Source organism: Centrocercus urophasianus, unplaced genomic scaffold (genome assembly GCF_019232065.1).
Source record: "Centrocercus urophasianus isolate 14NV4802_14NV808 unplaced genomic scaffold, USGS_Curo_1.0 seq_9, whole genome shotgun sequence".
Classification (NCBI taxonomy): Eukaryota; Metazoa; Chordata; class Aves; order Galliformes; family Phasianidae; genus Centrocercus; species Centrocercus urophasianus.
Window position 1 is genome coordinate 35,680,054 of NW_024885532.1, and position 24,797 is coordinate 35,704,850.

The window sequence follows — 24,797 nt, forward strand, 5'->3', positions numbered from 1 at the left end:
GTTATTTTCTATTTTACTGTTTTTAATTTCCCTACTTCATACTATCAGTAGCTTTATTCTACACATTAGCAGACAGTGGAATACCTTGCCTTGTTACTTCCGTATTTTCTAATTGCAACACTCCATCATTAGTCAACAGGTTCATAATGTGAAAAGCAAAGTTGCTATTTCATTTCATGCTATATAATGCAATGCTTCTGGTTCAGTAATTACATTGTGCCAGACTTGTGATCAATCCTGAGATAGCTCACTCTTGATGGATAGCCCCATCATGGACTTTACAAGAGTTAAAGGAAGGACCAAATTTTTAATTTTGCTCCTCTGTCAATTTAGTTATTTGAACACCACTTTTCAGACTGATATTTATCTCACCAAGATAGGAAAAGATTACAGAAGTAAGAACTTAAAAGAGAGAGCTGAAGTTTGAAAAGCACTTTCTGAAGTTTTGGTTTGCAAAACAGGAAAGATAAATTCAACATTCTTCCATGGAAGTCTATTGTGTATTACTCTTTTATGGAGTGCAGATCTTTTAGTCACCTGTTCAGTGTGCTGGAGAAAGCCATTAACAACCTCTCGTAACTTTTCCAAGGACTGTGTGAAATGAGCTGTTGGTCTTATTGCTACTACTGCCCAGTACCAGGCCTGTGAAAAAAGAAAATATTTTCAAATGGTTTCTTCTCTGTCACAGGAGTGTTTGTGAGTCGGGCAGTTTTCTAAAATGGCAACCAACTTTTGAAGTGTCATAGAATGTAGGAAGTGCCCTTCCCTAACACAGGAAGAATTACAGCTACATATTTCAAGGAGTGAGTGCCAGAGGGTTGCAAAGACAGCCTGAACCACTGTGCTAAGAGAATAGCAGCGGGGAGAGCTCCAACCTTTATGATCAGGTGACACCTGAATGCCCTGGGTAAATGGTAAATCATTATGGGTGCACTTTTGCCAGATGCACCTGCTGGGAACCAACATCAGGAATAGAATTTTTGGCCAGACAACTATTATCTTGCTGCAATGAAGTGACATTCATGTTTCAATGTATCTTTATAGAATCATCTGGTTTGATGAGAAAATCTATATGTGAAATATTCTTATTTCTGCAATAAAATTATGCTGTCCCATTGCTGTTTGACTTTTGCACCAGTCTACATCTAAAGCTTTTCAGTCTTATCTCTCCCTTCCATCCTTCTGATATCTCACACTTTCTCCAAGGATTGTCAGTGAGATCCCAACACTCAGAAATCAGAGTTAAATATGCTTCAGAAAATCCAAGTTTGTGTACTCTGAGGAGGGTTTGTTCATCTGACCATGCCTAAGAGGTCATTGCCATTGTTATCTTCCATCTAATACTTCAGAAAAGATCGAGGTTCAGTATTTATCTGGGTGGAAGTTCAAGGGAAAGGGGGTAACAAGGGGACTAGGTTACTAAGGTAGGTAGTACACACTCTGCTGTGACAGTGGTTATAAAGAAAGCTGAAAACAGTGAAGAAGTGACAGGAACAGCCGTAAAAGTGACCCCCTAAAGTTACTGACAAAAATGAGTACTCACTTAGCTAAGGGACCCTGAGATGGCAGGGCAAAGAAACCATGATAACAAAGTCACCTTCCAGGAAAGCAAAAATCAGCAACACCCCGTTTCAGAAACTGATGTCCTACCCCACTTGTGTAGCCACAGGTGTACAGATTAACTCTCTATCTACCCCAAATAAGCAACTCTAAGAGATCTTCTCTGTACAAGATCTCTACAGCATATGTCCAGAACAGTTGGATGCCTCACCGGCAACTCCTGGCTGACTCCATGGATCCTCTCCGAAGAAGGACTTTTTCCATTATCAATTAGCCTCAATCCTGAGGCTAATTGTGAGTGTCATACCAGTAGCATCTCACGTAACATACAGGCTGTGTGCAGGTTGTTTTGTTGAAAAAAATCAATAGTCCAAATGGCAAGGTATTCTGTTCCTAAAATGGATGCTTCGACCCTAAGTATTCACAAGTTTGAATTCTATAAATTCTACTCCTTTATACACTTTTTATTAACGCAGAAGTCTTTTGTTTGCAAGACTGCAGGTTACTTACAAACACAGTAAAACGCTCCTCTGAAGAGGATTCAGGAGAAATGCTGTGAAGCTAGACCAGGTGATCAGTTACTGCATTTCTGGTATGCATCCTTTCACACTGCAGCAGCAGAATGGTATCTGAGGAAGTAAAAACCTAGCAGAAAAGTGGGGACAACTTTGCATACAATGGTGGAGAGAACTAATGGCTTTCTGAATGACTAACACTAGACTATACCTAACAGAAGTAGCGCTGTTCCTGTTTCAGTTTGGAACTGGAGAGATCCTTTCGCCTATGAATACAGCAGAAATTTAGTACTAACCCAAACTGGTGCCTGGTAAAGCTTTTACTCTAACTGACAAGCTAAGGGCTATCACCCACCTCTGAGAGGTAGATGAGAGAAAAACAGCATTTCTGTCAAATGAAATATGCATTGTAATATGATTTTCAAAAAAAAGTTATTTCTATTTGATCTTTTATATTATATCAGTATTTTTCAAATGTTTGTCTTCAAAGCATCTTGACAGCATTTTCTGGAAGCAATTCTTTCGGAGGCAGAAGCAACCATAGCAACTTGCCCTGCTTCATCTGTAACACAAAAGGATCCTTTCTGTGCATCAAAGTGCACAGCCATCTCCTCCTCCTTCCTGTGGCCTGCCAGCTTCCCTTCCTTCAAATTGTTTTTCAATCTGCAGTATTTATACAAATTGCAACATTTCTGCAAGGAGGAGACAAGGCTGTTTATTTTGCAGGCTTTACTCAGACACTTGTCAATTTAACTGGACTGTTCTTTAGAAAAGAAAATTCAGTCCATTTGGAGATGCCAGCTTTTATTCAGGATGAGCAAATTCATTCAAATAATGAGTCCCTCATGCCCTTTTCACACTGTCTCTTTTGATAGATGACCGTTGTTAAGTCTGAGTGGTTCATATGTTTATTCACTTTGTAGAAAAGAATTATTTCCTGTAGAACAAAAATCTTTGTGGGAACAAGAAATGGAGCTCTGAGATCTTCAGTCCACATGTTTTCATCTTAGAGTTCAGAAGGAGTTTAGGGGGAAAATAAAACAACAAAATGAAGTAGACCTTGAAAAGCCTTCTCTCAAACCTCTACCATTGCCAAACAGAAGGGAAAAGTTTTTGGATGGATGTTATCTGTTCCCATCCCTTGTGGTCAGCAGAGCTTCTTACGTGGCAATGATGACAGGAGCATGGCTCTTACTGGCTGAATTGGCTCCTACTCCTCACCAGCATCATGCTAATGTCCTTTCTGTGCCTATACCAGGGGAATCTCCTTGTGCTCAGCACTATCTTTAATTCTCTTTAGTTGGTAGAGATCTGAATAGAAAAAGGTGTAGGTGTGTGTGTATGTATGTGCATGTTCATACAAGCCAGAGATGTACAGAAGAATATAGGTTCTGACAGAGATGGATACCAAAGACTGTAGGGTAGGATCCCACTGCTGATGCAGACAAATTATACAGTGCATGGACTTGCCACTATCCAAATGCATGCTACAGATCTGACACGCATGGCATTTGTGCTTGGGCCATATTCACCCCTATGAGCAGAAGGCTGATATTTTACTTTATTTCCCAAGCCCAGTGTGGTACAGCAAGTCTGAGTCCTGGGACAGGCAGTCTTCTACCTGCTGCACAGCATATTCACCATCATTCCTGTAATGCTGTGAAATGGATCTAAAGAAGAAGAAAGGGATCACGAGCAAGGACAGCTGAAAAATTTGGAGATGTTCCACAAAAGAAAGCAAATTTCCAATACCAATGAACTCTAAGGAAACTTAAAGTGCTTATGTCTATGCAGTGATCAAGAGGACATCGTGTGCAGTGACTCAAAGTCTCCTGAGCCAAAAATAATAAAAATTAAAAAAAAAACTTTCTTAAAAATGTTAAAGAGGAAAGAAGAAACCAGGTCGGTTGCTGAGAAGTTTTCATACTGATTATTCAAACTGATGGGATGAGACTGAAATAAATATATTTCAGTCTGAAATTGTTCCTCCATAACAAATGATGGACTTGCCTGGTGAGACTGTCAGAAAATTAGGCGTGCACCAAGGAAAATGAAATCATGCAACCAGATGGTGAGGTGGAGTTGCTCAGGCTGGTTGTATAACACACTTCCCTGACAGAATTTCTTGCCATAGGCCTGGGACATGGAACTGCCCTGGGATGGGTGTCTGAGATAAGAGAGCAGATATCATTTATGATGTGTTAGAACAACTGACTTCACCTATCAGGGATACAAGAAAGCAGATTTCAGTACAACAGATATAAATGTAGAGCTTTGACTCCCTTTTTTCTTTGCTTTTAGGGGAACTAAAACCAAACACTCCCCTGGACTCTGGATATTTCAATCTAGGACTTTGGTTTGTTTCTTTCAAAAATCCAATCTTCTATGTGAGTTTCTACAATCATTTGATATGCTGTTATATTGGTGGGAACCTCCAGGGACATATAGGTTTGCAAGAGCTGGACATATCTGCATCAAAAATAGAAAGAATGTATCACCTCATTTCTCATTTCTCACTATACTCTCTTCCAGTGATTTCCTATACATCTGCACCAAAGCCTGACACAGCACCGAGATGACTCGATGAGGTTACAAATGGACAGACATCCTCATGACAAAAATACCAAGCAGTCCATCTCTTCAGAGGCACAGCAGAAGATGCAAAGGCTGCATGAGAGTGAAAATCAGGATATGGTCCTCTCTGTAGATAAGGGCAGATGCCACAGTGTACTGAGTGATCTAGGGGTAGCCATCCCTGCGTAGTGGCAGCCATGTGTAATATTTTTCCCAGGATTACACAGAATTCAATTTCAAAGGGAATTCGACAGGTAACTGTTAGCATCTCACACATATTGTGAAGAAAACAAGCAAAAAAGAAACAGGACACCAAAAAAATCCCCACAAAAAGCACCTTATGCATTTGGTGCCATACTGGTGACAAATACAAAGTGAAGCTGCCAAAAAACTTTTTGTCCTTTTTTCTTTGTGTGTGGGTATATTGGAAATCATCCAAAAGAAATCAAATCAAGAAATTGCAACACCAATTATCAAATGTGTATAAACTAATGGTTTCTGCCCAAAATACCAATTCAGAGGACATGTTCACCTACTCATCACATTTCCCACCAACATTAACTGAATGAGGTCATAGGCCCACTGGGAGTAGGCAGGGAAAAAGTCATCACATGTTCTCAGCAGCATGTGATGATAACTCACTGCCGAGCGTGGTTGGGCTCACATTCCTCCTTGTCCTCCCTCTTGCAGTCTGTGTCTGCTCCAAGTTTGGGTAGCTGCATTGCTCCGTCACCAGCTTTGGGGAAAAAACCATCCCAGAGGTGCCAGCATGGGACCTCACTTCATTCCTTTATTCCCTAAGTGTCCAGCAAAGGCTGCTGGCCATAGATCATCAAATCCATGATCAGAGAATGGCTTGGGTTGGAATGGATCTCAAAGATCATTTAGTTTCAATCCCTTTGCCATGCTCAGGAGTTGCCAGCTGCTACATCAGGCACTAAATCACGCAGCCCAGGGCCTCATCCAATCTGGCCTTGAACACCTCCAGGGATGGGGCATCCACAGCTTCTCTGGGCAGCCTGTGCCAGAGCCTCACCACCCTCTTAGTGAAAAATTTCCCCCTGACATCTAATGCCCTTGGTGACTGCAGGTAAAGTAGAGGCAGATGGGAGCATCTCAGCACTTGGGCTACAGCTGAAGCAGCAAGTGTGTCATGTCTTCGAGAGAAACATGGGCAGCTCTGCAGCTGAATAAGGGCAGGGTGGAGGAATTCTCTGTCTTCACCTGAACATACCTGAATAAATCTCACAGTTGTGCTGTGAAGTCTCCTTCCTTCACAACAAGGTTTTCTTGGCTTGATGAATCTTTCAGATATATGAAATACGAGTGGGTAAATCTTGTGATAATGGAGCTCAGGGACACATGGCTTAAGAATGACTAAGGTTGGGAAAGCCTGCTGTACAATGAGTATATTAAAAAGAAAGCTATTTAATTTATCTGAGGGAATGGATCCTCTTGATTAAATTTTAGAAATATCTACATGGGAGATTTCTGCTGGTAGAATTATTGCAGATTAAGACAAAACAACAGGATTTTAATTTTCTTTCACTCAATGTCTTTAAGTCAGTCCTAAGTGGTATTCAGAAGCCCAGAACCAGCATGGGAAGTCCTGCTGCCCATGGCATGTGGCCTGATGAGATACCTGTAATTTTCCCTTCTGGACTGTAGACATGTGAAGAGTGCAAAGCGGTGCCCAGGGTTCCCATGCGTCAGTGATCACAGTCCCAGTTTTCTAGCAAGGCACACACTCCGGGTGCCAGGTGGGTATTGTGAAATGGGAATTGACATCCCCCACACAAAGATCAGCTTGTGAAACCACCATACAGGATTAGCCCGTGAAACCAAATGACCAGCCTGCACCTCACTGTAGGTGTACCCATTACTATCTGTGTTTTCTCAGTCATCTTAGTGCTACATGCATAGTATGACGCTGCTCTTTGTCTCCTTGCAGTCTTTCAGTTTGATGGCTTTTTCCAACAGTTTGCTTTTAGTCTGCTACAATTGCTTGCTCCACCAACAGAGATAACCTCCTAGCACTGTCACTGTCCATATCTCCTTTTCTCTGCTGGGACTTCGTTTTAAAATCTTGTTTAGAGGTGAAAATATCTCTTTCTTGTATCTAGAGAGCTGTGACTGTAACCATTAGAAGGTCAAGCAACTGCAAAATGTAAAATGTAACTGTAAAATAAGGAGTCTCCTAGTAGCAGGAATTTGGGAAATGCCTGGTACCTGGTAGTGAAAGGAGCAGAGGGGAGCAAGAAGGTTAGGGGGAAGCAAGCTGTTATGGGATGCAAGGTTTTCATGTATCTGTTCTCTTTTTTTACAAGGCATAAATACATGGCAAGGATGTTCATTTCCCATTGGGATGGGTGAATCAGGATCTCTGGCTGTGCAGGTGACTGTTCAATTTTGTGCATGATAACACTTTTGCATGGTAACACTTCAAACCACAACCTTCACAGCACCTCCCAGCACATGCGGCTGCATCTTCTGCACAGTGACCTGGTCTTTCTGTCACAGAAACCTGTTTGTTCCCTTGTCTTTCTGACTCATTGCTGACACACTAATGGCCAAGAGTTCAAAACACTAATCAAATATACTTTTAGTGTGACCCTAGTCTCATACTGGACAACTCTGAAACTTTTTTCTCTTTTGGCCACCAAGCAACTGTTCTTATCACTCTCTAGATTCTTGAGCTTAGCAATAGCACTGTTTCGTATTATAGAAACACTTCTCCAGTGAATAATGTCATCAGAATAGCATTTAACTTCCGAGAAGCTCAAGGCCATTGAAAGTTTCCTAGATAATGCTTGTTAAAATCATTTTAGCTAGCAGTTTCAGAGGTGTGCCAATTTTGTATCTGATCTTCTTGCAATCACTGATCTCCATTACATGCTGCAGATGGCATCCAGGTTGCTTATTGGAGCATGGAGATTTTAGGAGGTGACTGACTAATTGAATGCTTGCCTTTGATCGCAGAAAAGAGGATTTGCAGAAGATGTAATCCTTAGGAAAGTAGATGAACAGTTTTTAGGGTACCTCATTTCGGATAAACAATGTTTTACAGTGAAAGAAGTTTCCTGAAGGCTACATCTGCCTACTAGGTTAACATTTATAGCTGTCTGTATGTGGGCTGGCTTCTTGCATACTCATCTGTTGCTACAGTCATCTCATCAATGCCAGCAGTCTCAATTAATGCTGAACACGTAATGCTTGCCATAGTGGTCATCTGAACAGCAGTGCTAGCAGTAATCCCATTTCCCATTCCCTCCAGTTCATAAATCCAAGGGTCTGTAGGATTAGGATTGCTGTTCAAGGACGCTGATGGAATAGTTGAATTCCTGTGTAGATGGAGGTCCTTGAACACATGTGGTCTGATCAATGACAGCTAATGACTAATTCATCCATCACTAAGTCAGCTCACAATGATTTGTATCTTCCTCTTCAAATCATGGTGTCAATTACTTGTATGTTGAATCAGATGGAACCAAGATATTGCTGCTTTCACACCCCAGTGTTGTGTTTTCGACCACACAGTAATACTCCTGCATGTGATATGGCCTCAACTGTAAAGCCCATTGAGTCTTTTGGAAACTTCTGGGGTTCAGTGTATAGGCCATAATGCCAAAAACTAGAAGAGCAGCTGGAGGTGCTAAAACTGTTGATACTGGTCATCTGTGCTTGGTCATGTGTAACCAGCATGTGTAATCTATATGGAAGAGCTTAGGCATAAAACACTGCCCAGGTTCTTCAAGGCTGATAAAATCAGCTTTGCTGCTCTTTCATACATCAGGAGGAGTTATTCACACTTTGTAACTCTGATAACATTTTTTTCATTCCTGGTCACTGAGTACCACTGAGCAGAAGCAGAGCTATGTGATTTCATTAGGGACCCTAATTTTAGTGAAGCCCTCAGAAGTTCAGTTTTGACACAGTTAAAAACAAACAAACAAACAAAAAACAATTAAAGAATAAATAAATGAAAATGTGATAAATTATCACTTATATCAATTCTTTTATTGTTACTATTACTATTGTTTAAATTTAATGAATTTACTAGTCTGGGGAGGGAGACCAGCATTTTCACATACATATGAAAACATCAAACACAAAAGAATAATTTGGGAGTTTATTTATATTCATATAACTTATCTATTTGTTTATTTATTTATTATTTAATTTGGGAGTTTATTTCTATTTATGGTAGCCAGACTTAATTACCTTTAAGGATTCCTTCCCACTCAGAAGATTCTGTGATATAACATAAAATGAATTTTGCTGTACAGACTGGTAAAGAACTCTCTGGATGTTTTTAGCACTGAGTATTTTGGTGAAATAAAAACATTATAAAAACATTATTGCTTTGGATGAGTTTTCGGGAATGTTTAGGAAATATTATAATCTCCACCAAAACGTTGTTTTTGCATGTTCTTATGCTTATCTTGGGAGCTGAGCAGATGGGCAATTCTGAAGCAGTGGGGAAATAAAAACCAGGAAAAAATGGAGATCCTAAAAAAGACATATGCAGAGACAAAATGTGTGCTGTATCTCAAATGAAGGTTTAGGGTGAGGGGATGCTGGGCATGTCCATCTCACAAAGCTGCATTGTGCCAACACCCTTTACATAGCCTCTCAAGTCACTGATGGATGCTGTCTGGTGCTCGTACTGCCACATGTCCACCAGTATTCTCTGAAACAAATGGGAAGTGTAGAAGCCAGTGCATGTGTTGAGCACACCTGTTGTGTTATACAGGGAGAAGAAATGCCATGCGACACTGGACTCACGTTGGACGCAGCTTTCTTCTGTCCTCACCCCCACACTGTTGACACGCCAATGGTCTGAAAGGTAGGTCACATGAACTGGAAGAGTTGAAACACTGGCTTTAATTTAGCTCTGCTGTGAGAGTAGGGATGTAGTTGATTCTTGTTAGAGAAGCATAGAATAATTTGGGCTGCAGGGAGGCACTGCTGGTTTTCTGTACCCATCCCCTCTCAAACCTGGGACCTCCAAGCTTGGTGGTAGATCAGATTCCTAAGAACCACATCCAGCAAGTCTTAAATGTCCCCAAGAATGGGGCCCCCACAGCACCTTTGGCCCCATGTTTGACCTGCTCCTCTGAGAATTTTGTTTACAAGTCTCTAAACGGATTTCCCCCTGCTGCAACTTTAATCCATTTGGTTTTGTCCTTAGAATGTTTCTTTGTCCCTTCAGCTCTTTGTAAGCGATTCCTGATGCACTGTTTCTGGAGATACTCTCTGTTCCCTTGGAATGCTCTCCCTGTGAATTTGTGCTAATGAGAGGTTTGGATTTCTGCTTGATCACTAATGACAGCTCGACACTAAAGATTTGGCTATTCTACATCTCATTCCAAGGGTTTTCTCCAAGTACTGCTCATTTTTATGAATACTGCTAAAGTACTCTTTGTTGCTGTTTCATCTGTGAATCTTTCTGTTTGACAGAAATGGTAGCTGGAACCATGGTGCTTGGCATATTTTGCTTATTTTCACTGTGGGCTGACCCCAAGTTTCACACTGACTGAAACGTTGCTCAGCGGCAGTTAGTCATGCACTGATGACCTGCGTAAATTTTCAATACCACTCTTGGAAAACATACAAAATTTTTCTTTCCTATTCTTTCTTCCCTCAAAGAGCATAAGAAAGGATGTTCTAGAAAGGGATGTCTTTTATCTTAGCATTATTTTAATAAACAAATATTTTTATTTCAGTTTTAGGAATTACCCAAGTAGTCTGATTCAAAAATGGAAATCTTTCTGATTGAAGACTTTTTACATAAGCAGGAAAGAAAAATTTGTGATCCTGCCTAGAAATTTTTTCTTCCATTTTCCATCTGCTGGGATACCCTTCAGATATCACCTTTACACAACTGTGGCTTTTGTCTACGTAATAAAATTAATATTTGGGTATAAATCTTATTTTCATAATGAATCACAGTAAATTGGCCTGCCGAAGTACTGTTGAATTATTTTAACTTCTTTCAGACACATTCAGAGGGAAGTTAGGCTATTTGGCACTATATGCATGGAAGAGCTATATATTTACAAACCTTCATCTGTCTTTTTTCTTCATAGCCAAACTCATAAATGAAGCAGCTGTTCCAAAACTGTCAAGGTAATGTCACTCGCTTCCGTGAAGTCATCACATCACTTGTATTGCCATAACAGCCTAACACTGTCTGTGCCTAATGTCACAACAACACTGAATTGCCACCGTTTTGAAAATAATTCTGAAGTGATGACTTCAGACGCAGCCTTCCTGCAAAATGTTCTGAAGGAAATCACCATTTGAGCAAGAAAACTTTCAAAAATGAATCAGTAGTACTAAATATTAATTGCACTGCAGCTGCTAATTAGTCAAATGAATCAATATTTCTGACAATTAAAGTATGTTGTCTCCCTTTCCCCTTTCTTCTTTTCCATGCAATATGAACTATTGAAGATTTCTACAAAAATAACACATGATGTAAATAGTATAGAAAAGACTTGAGTGCAATTTAAGATGGACAAACGTAAAAATACATGCTTAAGTAAGAACAAACTACTACAGTAATGCAGAATGAAAGATGAGCGACTCTGCAGCTTTACTGCAAAAAAAAGATCTGCCATAGCACATAACCAGAAGAAAATGAACTAGTATCCTTGTGTTTCTGCAGAAAGAATAAATAATGAATATAAAAATAAATACTCAATTCAAGAGTATTGTCTGCAATACACGTGAAAGAATCAGTGTGCTTTAACTGTGCCTTCTCTTTAGGTTTGAGCTTCAGGTGCTCAGTATGGGAACTCAGGATGGTTCAGCCGGGAAGAGTCCTGAGACAACAGTATAAGCAGTCTAAAGTGCAGAAGTTCATTTGAGGTTAGGAATGATGGAGGGCTGGAAGTACTATACTGTATTGCTGCACAGGAGTGGACTCGGTGGTTACAAAATCACAGCCTTTACCAGGGATAAATGAAGACTTCTTGGCACAGAGAAGCCATTCAAGCTATGGCAGTAGTGGATTTGAGAAGGATTTTGAGTTCAGTGTAGGTGAGCAGAACTTGGAAGGGAAAATGAGGTTTTTGAGAACCCAGAGCTGGGAAGGAAATTCACGATGAGGGTGAGCAGGGCTTACAGAGAGAGAGGTGTGATGGGAATATGCCAGACATAGGAGATGCTGTGGACATTAAATTAAGGAAAGGGAGTTGGAAGGTGGGGGGAACAGCAGGAGTGCTGTGAATAGAAAAGCAGCCAGAAAAGCAGCTTATCTACAGCTGGCCATATGGACACTACACAAAGTGACTTGTGTGCTTACTCTGTGACCACTACTGAGAGTGGTAAGATGGCATAGTATAACTCTGGTGGGGTGGGCTTCCCTTTCATTACATCGACTGGAAAACAAAAGCTTCTGTTTCTTGGTGTGATTGTTAAATCTCCAGAGACTTTCTTCCACGTGGACCACAAATTGCTAGTGCTGCACTACAAACACACGTTCCCAAAAGGTTCCAGTGGTCTTCAGAAATAGTGCTGGGTGGAAATGTCAGCCCATTTCCTCTTTGGTCCAGGATTGCCATGGCTGATTTATGGAAACAGTGCACACAACTTGACAAAAGTAGAAGCAAAATATTGATGGTAATGGATTATTTTTCCCAAGTTAATTTAATGTCACAGTAACTCCTGGCTTTCAGTCTTAATATGGATTGTGAAAATCAGGTGGCCAGGCCTGAATGGAGGGAAGGTGAGCATGATTGCAATCCTATCAGCTCAGTATGCCAATGGCTCAGGTGTCTCGTAGTCTTCTTTCAGGCTTTACATGTCTCCATGACAAATATAATGGGAGGAGAAGGGAGCAGCAGCATTGGAACATCAGCTTTCATCTTCTATTGAGCAACCTGTCTGAAAGCAGTGGCCCTAAATACATCCTCACCCCTGAGTCTGATCATATTTGATGGAGGGTAAGAGGAGATGGACTAGAAACTGTGCCCACATGCTTAGGAAAGAAACCTTCCCTTCAGTTCTGAAACTGAGGAATTTCAGATTCAATTGCATCATGCTTGCCATTTCAAAGCCTTCAGTGACTGATCTCATACTTGGAAAATATCAAACCTGAGTCCAACAGTGCAACTCTGCTTGTCTAACTGCCTCTTTTCTGAGGGCTGCTGCAGCTCCATGGCAGCTCCCTCATACTCAGAAATGTCTCTAGAGAATGATCAAGCATACTTTCTTAACATTAATCATTGCAATAATTACTTATTTTAAAATGAAAATATTTTCTTTTGCTATGTTTTCTTTGGGAATGATACAATTCAGCGTTTCAAGAAGTGATTTATATCATTGCTTTGTGTTAGAGTTAGCATTAAATATTCCCTATATATTTAAGAAATGAACTGAACTATTATACCCAGCCTTTATATAAATGAATCAATTTTCAGTTATGTGCTACCTTGGGTCTAACCCATGGAATAGTGCCAGAAACAAGAATTGAAATCAGCTTGCCTGCAAGTACGTGGGACCTTCTCCCAGAGCCTTGTGGTGTTGCTCTGTTCAGTGGCATGTTGGCTCAGCACCTGAATAGTCTGCTGCTTTTTTGCGTGATCTCCAATCCTGAAATAGATGGCAGTGTTCCATGGATTGCAAAGGGACCTTAAGACACCTTGAAAAGTCTCTTGGAAAGACAAATTGCCAAGAAGTCTGAAGAGAAGTTTGAAGAAAAACACTGGAAATTAGACCTTGCGTTCTTCAAATGCTAAACAGTAGATCAAGATTCAGAGGCTGTGGAGAAAATTTAAGTTCTATACAGAGAGAGTGGTGAGGTGCTGGCACAGGCTGCCCAGAGAGGTTGTGGATGCTCCGTCCCTGGAGGTGTTCAAGGCCAGGTTGGATGGGGCCCTGGGCAGCCTGGTCTAGTATTAAATGTGGAGGTTGGTGGCCCTGCATGTGGCAGGGGGTTGGAGATTCATGATCCTTGAGATCCCTTCCAACCCTGGTCATTCTGTGATTCTATGATTCTGTGAAAGAGAGAAACTACAGAACAGGCAATATGCTGGACCTCTGTGAAAGAGGTGGGAACCTGTTCAGATGTCTTACATCTGAAGCCCACAACCCAAATCCCATTAAAACAGTGGGAGACTGGCTGTTCTGGCTGGGGTTTTTCTGTGCCACTTGGGATGAAGAATTAAGAATTAACAGAGTAGCATAAATGCTGATATAGCTGCACTGGTAAGAGTTAACTCACTTCAGTCATAGGAGATACAGATTCAAGCTCCTTCTGTAAACCTGGTTAAATGCACAAAGAAAGTTGCCTTGTACCTCCAGAGACGCTCAGAATGGCTGTGCTGATCTGTCTTCTGCCCTCTCCATCCAAAGAGTTGTGCCTGAGATGTGCTGCAGATGCATCTAGCATCAGGCCCCAGCAGGGAGATGCATTTTCACGTTCCCTCACCTCTACTTACAGAATTTTGATTTCAGGGCGTCCACTGGTTGCCATAATTAGAGCTCCCACCAGCTCACTACTGGCATCAGCAATTTTAATTAAAGCGTGCTAATCAACATAATCTTTTGGAGTTGAGGGTGATCAGTTATCTCTAGGTGGTAGTGCTATGTAAACAATAGAGGTGAGAGCAGGAGGGAGTCCTAAATCGCTTGTTTGCACACAGGTGGAAAGCAAGCTACCTCCAGGCTTCAGATGTTGTGAAACTGAATATCATAAACATACACTTTTGAGGTCATTCCAGTAACTCTGCCCTTGTATGATTGATACTGCAGAGCTATTCTCACTCCTTTTCATAATTTGCTTGTTGGACTTAGGTCTCCAGAAGTAGGAGTCTCCTTGTCAAGTGTAGACATTTGCAGAGTAAATGTTGACATACAAATCAGTCATCCTTGGTTGCCTTAATCAACAAAAAGAAGAGATCGGTAAGGGATGATGGTATCTTCCATTAACAGTCATCTAAAATCAATCAGATATGCCATATCATACACATTTCTAGGTATTTACAGTGGAGATATTAGAAGTTATTGTCATCACAAATGTCAACAGATATTCTCAGATATCCTTTCTCTTTTTTGCAGTCTTGTGGCCTGATCTGCTCAACAAGGTCTGAAGATTCTCTCCAGACACATATCACATACCCTGGTATGATGGAAGAAGGAAAAGCATCACCTCTTTTGCAATGCTGTGGACTTGATGACTGCCGTAATATGTAACAATAACTTTACTGGATTTAAACTTCTACAGTTTTATATCTTCCATATCCCCTGAAATTTCTACACAGTAAGACCGAAGTAGGTGTAGAAGTCTCACCAGATCGGAACGTTTCACCTACATCACTGGTTGCATCTCAGGTCAGACTGAGTCTCTTAGTGTCAGACTCAGTGCCTTAGTACCAGAATTTTCAGAAGAACAGATAAAATAGAATAACTGGATAAGTATTGTTTTCCTTCTTCAATCTTAGAAAAACATATGATTCCTCTTAAAGCGCTTTGAAGTCCTCTTCCATAGTTTAGCCTTATCAAAATTCTTTACAGTTATTTAGAGATTTGTCACTTTTTAAAAAGAAATGTAGGGCAAGGCCTTTGTAGCTCTTTAATGTTTTGTGCTACTGGAAGGAGATGGATTGGTGCCCTTAAATCTAATCCAGGACCTACAGCAAACTCATAATTTGTTCGTGTCTGTTGGTGTTTGGTGTCCCAGTAGGACACCAGATAGAGTACTCAAAGGCATCTCAGGTGATCCTAATTACCTAGGTTTATGCAGTAAAAGTAAGACTTCAGTTGATCAAATAACTCAATAAGAAAATTCATTCAGCCACATGTGGCTATCCTACGCTTTTTTTCTGATTCTCTTCAATGGCTGAGGCATCTTTGGGACTGACTGATATGACTCAGAGCTGATGGGACTCCTACTGGACCTGTAGCTGGAGACCAGGCAGAATGGTATGGGGCATCGTGCTGGCACCAGATGTCTATGTCTAGGTTGACATCTTGGATCAAGTTCTGCCGCGTGTATTCTTTCTGAGGACAAATCTTGGAAAATATGTGGATGATATTTGAATAAATACCTCAACATGAATAGTATCATTTATTCAGTAGCCTCCTTTATTCATTTTTTCTCACTTTGAGCCAGTGATTGCCTCAGTGGCTGAAGAAAAAGCAAAACAGAAGCATGGAAAAGAGCTGAGGTTATTGTGCCAGGAGGACAGGAAGCAGCCCAGCTGCCAACAGAAGCTGCATCACTGCTTCTTGGTGCCTTGTAGCAGCCCTGATCTAATGACAAAGCCTTGGATTCTCATACCCATAGTACTAGAAACCATAACATTCCTGAACCTGACCTGAGGGTGAGTTCTCCCACAGATCATATTTCCTGCCTGTAGAAGGGAGGAGGTTATCTTCTGGCACAGATGCTCAAATGTCTTAGCAGGGAGAAACACGGAGGAGTAAGTAATGTGTATCTCTGGAGAAGGGTAAAATGCAAAAGAAAAAAGTTCTGAGGGGTAGCTGAGATAGATATGTGAAAATGGTCATAGGAGTCATTAAAAGTTACCCCTTTGAATAAGATAATAGAGTAAGCTACTATGGTGAGGGTGGAATGCCCCAGATTGTAGTCTGTTCTCTGCTGTACCAAGTTCCCATCTAGTTATCTTTTTTAAACTTTATTATTTTATTTCAAATTCATAACCATGGCATTTTATTACAGGCATCACAGTCTTCTCTTCACCACATCTAACCAAGCTTTGTTCGAGCAAAGCATTCCCTGGCCAAGGACGAGGCTTGGAAGTGGTAAGGAGATGAAATTCCTGTGGCTGCTGGCACGTGCCCCATATGCTACCCTACAGCAGTGATGCTCAGTGGCAACACTGGTCTTGATGCTCCATAGAGAATCCTTTCCATGGGAGTCCTTGTAACTTAGCTGTTAGTTACTGACATCTCAAAGGACTGCAGGGTTTGGCTGTCTAATGGAAACCCATTACGCTCATTAGGGTGACATTTAAAAGTGCCGTGATGTGCCATCTGCTGAAAATGTGAAATAAATGCAATACATCAAAGAGACAGAGCAGGAGGAAAGAGGAGTAAAACAGGAAGACAGTAAAATATCCCAGGACAGCAATGGCACCGCTCACAGTCCTGAATGAAGGAAGGCTGAAGACAGACTCCTGGAAAAACAGACAGGCACAGTAGAACAGAGTAGACAGCATTCCTTATATTCAGTCTCCCAGGCTGTTCAGCCTCAAATCAGTAAATCAGTTACTTTACTACATTACAAAAAATCAAGAGAAACCTATTATATTTTTAACAAAAATACTTTTTTTTTTTTTTTTCTTTTTTTCTTTTTTTTTTTTAAATTGAGTTGTAAGAAGAAGTATGAGAGAGCTCACAGCTTTAATCAAGCAGGAAAGTCAGACAAGTCACCATACTGGCCACAGACAGAAACAGTTCATAGTAACTCATGAATGAGATAAACACACCAGTAAAACAAGGATATACAGTGGGTTGTGTCACAGCCATTCACTGTACAGTTAGATGCCCTTTCCCTCTGAAACACCTGCACACTTTATAGTCATTGCGCCTTAGGGGTAAGCATCACCTTATTTTCACCTTTGCCTGCATTGTAAGAACTGCTCACCCTCAGCCTAGATTACAGTTACTGGAAAAATACAGGCTTTTTGTGCTATGATTCAGCAGTTCAGTGTTTTAATGCCAGCTTTAAGATGACATCATTCAATTTCATTTATTATTTCTCTCTAATGACTGTAAAGGGTGTCTGGAGTATTTGAGGTAGAGAAATTCATATCTATGTTGTTGATACTTGAACTGAAGCTAACTCTTTGCTGTTTCATGCCTGTCTGTATTAGACAGGATGAATCTCATCTTCATAGTGCTTTTTTTATTTGTTCTTTGCTGCAGTTGGTGAGTGCTGCCCACCATTTGGCACCATTAGGCTCCGCTCTCAGCCTGCAATCCTTTTTGTGAGGGCCTGCAGGCCTGGGACCCAAGAGGAGAACCAGCAACTGAGGCTGGGAGAATTTAAGCTATCGACTTATGACCACTTGTAGGCATTAGAAGTTGTGATTAATCCAAATCTGATCTGACCTGCAGTCTGGACTCTGACATGGAACTGCTGCTCTGGTGGTTAAGATCTTGGATTTTCAGACCACCACAGTGTCTAGCACAGCCAAGGGGAATGGCCATCACATCAGAGTAGTGATGGATGTGCCTTCTCCCGTAGACACTGAATTTGATTCAAATGGCGCCTTTCCCTGATGTCACTGGAAGGATGTATGACGAAGGCTGAGGTTGCCAGGCGCTGAGAAAAAATCTACATACCAAGTCAGTTTGAAAGATTACTTCCCTGCTCCCTCATATGACGTCCTTTGAACTCCCCAGGGAACAAACACCATCACTAAATGCTTCTGTAACCTATCAGTTTCAGTGACTACTAATAAAATACCCAGTGAATAAACATTGCAATACTCTGACATTTTAGAGTTCTGTCTCTGTAAAGGCTTCAGAGTACTTCACAGATGTGCACTCAGGCCATATTAGATAAGGTCCTGCATCCTGGAGCAATTAACGAACCACTCTGTTCATTTTCCCAGGTGACACCCCTACTTGTCCCTAACGATCAGAAAACAACTCAAGCTCTGGCAATATTATAAGAACGTTTGTTGTTTTATTCTTTTTGGTGGGTACAAAAACCACAGTTTCTTACACAGAACAAGATTATAAATAATATCTGTAACATGAGTGACCCGTAGTCTCTTTTGATTCTACACTGCAGACTGACGATGTATTCTAAACATTTTTTCATTTTCTTTCTTGTATTAGACAGATGCAAATCTGTGGAACACGGAATGATGGAACAGAATGAAGGTAACAGCAAACAAGAGGATGACCAACAACTTTTATAAAAAAAAAAGTCTCTGAATTTTATTACAGTGATGGCATTTTATATCAATTATTGCAATGAATTGTTCCCTAAGATGGTTAGAAAAAAGAATTGTGTTGTCCTCTACCGAATTTACATCAGTTAAAAAGCAAGCATGTTTCAATATTCCTCTTTTTTCAAAGAAAATGTAAATAATTTCTTTATTTTTTTTTTCACAGGATTTACATATTTATTATTTTCTTATCACAGTTTAGTGATTCATTTCTACAGCTGAACAGCTGAATATTCTTCCACTGTATATATTGATGTTCTGGAGACACAGGTTAGCATGTTCATTGACTTCTATAGCTATTTTTCTCTCTTTGTCAAGACAAAGACTGAAATGTTCTCTTTTCTGAGCATGTTCTTCACAGTTTAATGCGCTAAATTGGAAAGTCTTATTAGTTTTTAGTCCACTCAAGTGAAATTTGTTGCTGTTAATACACCCTTCCCAGCCCCCTCCCCCCAACAAAACTAAATTATGAATTTTCCTGATATAAAATCTGAGTTTGGGTTTCCGAGCTGAGCTCATGCACACATTGTTGCTGATGATGACTGGCGCATTTGGACGTACTTCCCTTTCTCAGCCAAATTATTAGTTCATCAATGACACTCCCATGTCGTTACAGTCTGTGCTGTGTTCCCATCAGTCACCAACACAGTTTAATTAAGGCACTCAATTATTTTTTTGGTTTTTATGGTAGGTCCGATGCAATTACAGCCAATCCTGAACTTTGTCTAATTGCAGTTCCAGAATGCACAGCCTTCGGGCAGTCGGGAGTCAATACGCGGCCATTTTCACCCACACTCCCCGTGATGGATAATCTGGCTTTGTTTCTTATGGCTTCAGAAAAGGTAAGCTATGATCAAAAATAAAGGAGAAGAGAAAAAAAAAAGTGTTAGAAAGGTTCTGCCCTTCAAGAAAACAGAACACAGCAAACACCAAAATATTAGATTTTAGACATCTGCATTTTTTTGTCATTTTAACATTATAGTTAATAATAATCATATATACAAAATACATAGCATACTAGGGGAGAAAGGCTCAAAATTCCGAAGTTAAATTTTATTACAATAAATCATCATCCATTTAAAGATAAATTCCAAATTTGAACAGTAAATTAACAGAAGAAGGAATACTTTTATGTAAAGTACTTCAAACTACATTCGTATATTGTGAAATGAGAGTCAAGACCTTTCATGAACCTGAAAGTATTAGCACCTTTGAATAAAGTTATGCACGAGTATTTGTAGACTGAGACCTTTGAAGAGGTATTTCAAGGTAAAAAGTAACTACTGAAAATTGCTTACAAATCGGTATAGCTCTTTCAATTATCTTTGTGATAATTCCATGGATCAAATCTAAAGAAGTTATTACTTCTATTCATAGGGCATCCATTCACAAATCTCTTTTCCTATATGTATTTTGCTGTAATCAGGGAAGGCAAATATAGTTCACTGAGAAAACACATTTTCTATGGTTTTCTACATTAAAACTAAATTTTCCACAAGAGGATTTTAGATCCTGCTATCTCTAAGTCATTACCTTCAGTTAAGTCAAACAAAATATTTTGTTTAGAAACTGATTGCCTCAAACAGAAGAAAAAACATTTATAGTTATTCCAGCTAACTTCAGCCACTCGAAAATAAGGAATCTAATCTAAGAAGGCTCTCTTGGAATGATAGAAAATGCCAATGTGCACCTGGCACAGCAGGCACCTGAATTACACTATATTGAAACAGATTTCAGAGACACTGTGTTAAGATAATAATTAGTGGGTAATTCTCATTTCTAGCCAACGGAAACCATACTCTGTGCAACTAACTTCTATAACTAATATGCAGTGATGCAATCTGGAATACTGATTGGAAAAAATGGGATGCAGGACAGTGCATTCATGTAGGAGCAAAGGGATGACAAACATAAAATCATTTTATTTGCCTTGTTACTAATCTCTGCATTTAGAGCTTTGTCCCTCTGAGTCCAGTTTCTCCTTCCAAGGTAGCAATGAAATCCTAAACTGAGATAAGGGAGATTCGCTTAAAACTCCCATTCTCTGGGTACACCTCTAAGAAATGCACCTGCCTCATATTGCATTGCATTACTAGCTCCTTCACAGAAGGATTCTTCCAAGTATAGCTGCCCTTATGGCGCAGTAGAATATGTATAAGAGCAACTTCCCAAATCAATCGCTGGAAAATTCTCAGGATAAGGCCCAGCTTACAAAGGGTGTTATGGCATTCTCCTCAAGCTGAAAACTTTGGCTTTGTTAACCATCAATTACAACATCCAAAGTAATCTTTTGAAAAGTCTCCCTGCTGCTGCAGTACTCTGTGGCAGGGATTGCTACCCAGCAGATTTTATCCTAATTCAACAGCTAGATATAAAAATCGAGAGATAGATAACGAGTGAGTGACGACCTGGGCCCACACAGAGTTCCACTGAATACAAAAGACTTCAGCTACACCCAGCAGCAAATAAAAAACTACATTTACACAGATACAATGCAATGTGGTGGAATTCCACATGGTGCATGTCCTGTTGCAAATGTGCATCAAGGATTGTCCATCTGCAGAAATGCACAGAACGTGTTTTGGTCAATGGCAAGAAAAGGTCTTTAGCTGAGTTCTGAGCAGGGATGGGAGACCAGACCAGATCAGAATGCAGTCTGAGTTGGAAACAGGACAGCCTACTCCAGATTTTGTGAATTTCCCAGCAGATTGTTACTGAGTACAGCATCTTTCCATCCCTCTGCCACTGGGAAATCAGAGCTCATGTTTACAGGGGATATAGGTGATACACTGAGCTATGCAAAAGTTTAGGTTTTTCTAGCTTTGTGGCTTTCTGGCCATTGACAACATGCTCAGGACAGAAAAACACTGAAAAAGGGATCTACAAAAAAAAAAAAGAAAATGAAAAAGAACAATTTCTCAGCAGCCTTCCATGGAACAACAGAAAAAGCTGCAGTAAGGCAACTCCCCTCTGCTCACAGCGCAGGGTAACAACAATTCAGCAGCACACTGCAGGAAACAACCCAGACAGTCGACAAAGCCAGCAGGAGCAGGTCAAACTTGTACTCAGGAAGTTGCCATAAAGCAAACTAACTAGAGATGTGTCTGTGTTTTGTTTCAAACTAAGCTGTGGGTAATGAGCCAGGCTAATACTGTGCTTGATTGTGCTGCTACAATTTCAGATTTATGGCCTGGCTTTAAAAATGGTTTCAGGAGAGGCTGGGATAAGAGGGAAAACTCCTGCTATTCACTAAGAATGTTAGGAAGTCACTGTTCAGTAAGTACTCAGTTAGTAGTGTTACTTTCAAACTTAGCCGTAGTTAGTTTTCATATTAATGTCATTAGTTTTGATTAAACTAGTTGTTCACTTAATCACATGACAATGTTGACTATCCTCTTCCCAGCAGGAAATAGGAATGTAGGAAGCTGATCTCAGTCTGTGTAAGTACCCAGTTGCTGGGTTTGTTTGTTGTTTAGATGTCTCTAGCACCTGGGTCACCTGGGAATGTCTTTGCACAGATACTGAAGATGAACTTTCAAATACTTTCACTATACGGAATATGAAATTGGAAGTATATAAGTCAAGATAGGCACATTACAGATTTACTGAGCGGTCTTTTACTATTTGGCCTTGTTAGCCATTCATTTTGTAATTTCATGTAAATATACATACAAATATATATATTTGTAAATTTTGTAGTTAATTTGGTCGCTTATAACCAGCACAAGGTGGGAGCGCAAGCAAAAGCAGTGGAGCTGGGAGCTGGCTGGTGAGTCTCATGGCCCACAGTGAGGACTGTGGTGGTTTTGGCGGCTGGGAAGGTGCCTGTGGGACAACCCCTTTGTAGCTCATGGGTTTGACAGGAGGAAGCCAGCAGTGGTTTTCTCTGAGCAGCTGGAGAGAAGTGTCGGCTCCGCATTTCCTCTAGATATCAAGTTGACTGGCTTACGAATAAATAAAAATGGAAAAGTGCTGCTCGGGGAAAGGGAAGGGATTGCTCCCACTTCAGAGCACACTTCCTTCCCTGCCAGGGGCAGATGCAATAGTCTGTCATCCCTTCTGAACATCTTTACCCCACGTTTGTGTACTTGTCTTATGTTTCCATATTCTGCTGCCTTGCAGACTGGCGAATTTCCCTGTAGCTACTCGTTTCTTACTGGATTCAATTAGAAGAAAAAAAACAGCAATAAATGTTAATTTCCAGGTGGGTTATTTAAGCTGTTTTCTATTAGTTTAACACATAAATAATTAAAATTATTTGATGTCAGCTTAAAAATAAGCATGTGGGTTACTCATGCAGGTTAGAACTGCCAAGCATCTTTCTGTATTAGCAAGTTTTAGTTCTAATACGATCCCTTTACACCTCAGATAAATGAACACATCTGAGGTTTTGATGTGCTAAATGCAGACATATGTCTGCAGAAATATGTGTGTGCAGCACTGTGGCTCTGTGCTGCTGTGGGCTGGCAGAGGTCAATGAGCAGTGTGGGCAGGAGAGGGCACATAGGTGGCACCACACTGCTGGTGAGTGAAACCTCACCTCAGCAGGCTGCCTCCAACAAGCAGAAGCTCTTCTATGTCAGGTTCATGTGCTAAGATTTCTCTAGTAACTAGTACAGCAAACAAGATAAGGAGAAGGAAGAATTTCTGGAGTCAATAGATATCTGCTCAAAAATCCAAAGCAATTTCTATTTTTTTTTGAAAATTTTTAAATGCCTGGATCTTGAAATGTTTTTTAAAATGTTATCAGAAGTTACCACTTGGGCAAAGATGAATTTTCAATAAAACAAAATGCCGGCTTTAAAAAATTAGTCGTCGGGACTAGTTTTGCTTATGAAAAGGCACTTATCATTGGAACTTCTTGTCATATGCACACATTGTTCTATGCATTGGGCTAGGGATGCTCTCAGTGATGGGCACTAAAGAATTCTATGGAAAGGATTTTTTTTTTTTGCAGTTACTTTCTTGGGATTATTTCATGGAATCAGAGACTCATAGAATGAGTCTGCCCAGCGTTCCATACAACCTGGCTTTGAACAACTCCAGGGATGGGGCATCCACTGCTTCTCTGGGCAGCCTGTGCCAGGGCCTCACTTCTTTTTAAGTCCTTTGTTACAGAGAACAGGCTGTGAGCTTGGATATTGTCACAGTAGTGACCTGTACCCCTGTAGCCACGATGACACCTGCTTAGTTGGGTGATCCATCAGCAAACTGATGCTTTGCTGGCTGTGCACAAATCAGGCACAGTAGGATATCAGGTTCCATGACAATGCACATGTACCCAGGGCCATGAGTTGTGTACAACAGAGAAACACAGAAAACTGCACCACAACATGTTTGGGAAACTCCCCAGCCAGCACATGCCAAGCCCCCCCTTACCACGAGAACCCACCTATTCCTTGCAGCGCTCCAGCTACCATGCTCAAGCACCATGCTCTGCTCACTCTGTGTCTGCTCTGTACTGTATGGTTCGGTACTGTACCGGCTGTGTCTTTAGCCTGTATGCTCCTCGGGACAGGGACCTGCTATGTGCTTGGCACACTTCACCTATAGTACAGCGCCGTGTACTCCAGCGCTATATGAATAATAAATAAAAAATAATAATCGCATCTCCAGTTGTTTCCTCTGAGGTTTTTTTCAAGGTGGCAACATGACATTTCTATTCATCTCGTTTCGCTTAATTTTTGTTTGTTACTTCCTCTACAGGGATAGCTCAGTGATTTCAGGAGGATGTAGCTGTTTGTTAGAAGAGACAGAGATTGCTGTGTGCAAAAGAAGGGGACTCAAAGTAGCAATGAGATGGCAGCGTCCTGGCAGCACCTCTGTTACAAAGCAGCCAGAATAGCTTGGAAGCTATGGAAGAGTTATGTTTAGAAGCTGCGTGCCATTTTCAAAGGTCAGGGAGCTGATTTGACTATTTTACTAATGATTAGTTGGCAAGATAATCACCACATGGATGAGATCAAATGCATTAGTAAACTATTCCTGCATGCTTTCTAAGGGGAAGTATGCAGGATGCAGCTCAGCAATTATCAGCATATCAGGCTGAAATCACTGCATGAGCATCTGAAAACTGTGAGTCCAGAGCAAGGAAAAGGGCATATTTACTGAAGGCTGAGGACAGTAGTCTGAGTCTGTTCAGTGGTTAGTGAATTTTGTTGGTTATTATGGTGGGCAAAGCTTGACCTGAAGCAGGATATTGGGGGGGGGGGGGGGG

At 40.7% G+C, this 24,797-nt stretch overlaps 1 protein-coding gene across 2 annotated transcripts in view; it reads right to left on the reverse strand.

Moving 5' to 3' along the window:
- Positions 1-19,102: 19,102 nt before the first annotated feature.
- Positions 19,103-24,797, reverse strand: part of GRIA4 (glutamate ionotropic receptor AMPA type subunit 4) — a 220,250-nt gene continuing 214,555 nt past the window's right edge. For both annotated transcript variants that reach the window (XM_042838826.1, XM_042838825.1), the window contains exon 16: positions 19,103-19,427. In XM_042838826.1, coding sequence (XP_042694760.1) covers positions 19,263-19,427 — 165 coding nt within the window. In that variant the 3' untranslated portion in view covers positions 19,103-19,262. The remainder of the gene's footprint in view (positions 19,428-24,797) is intronic.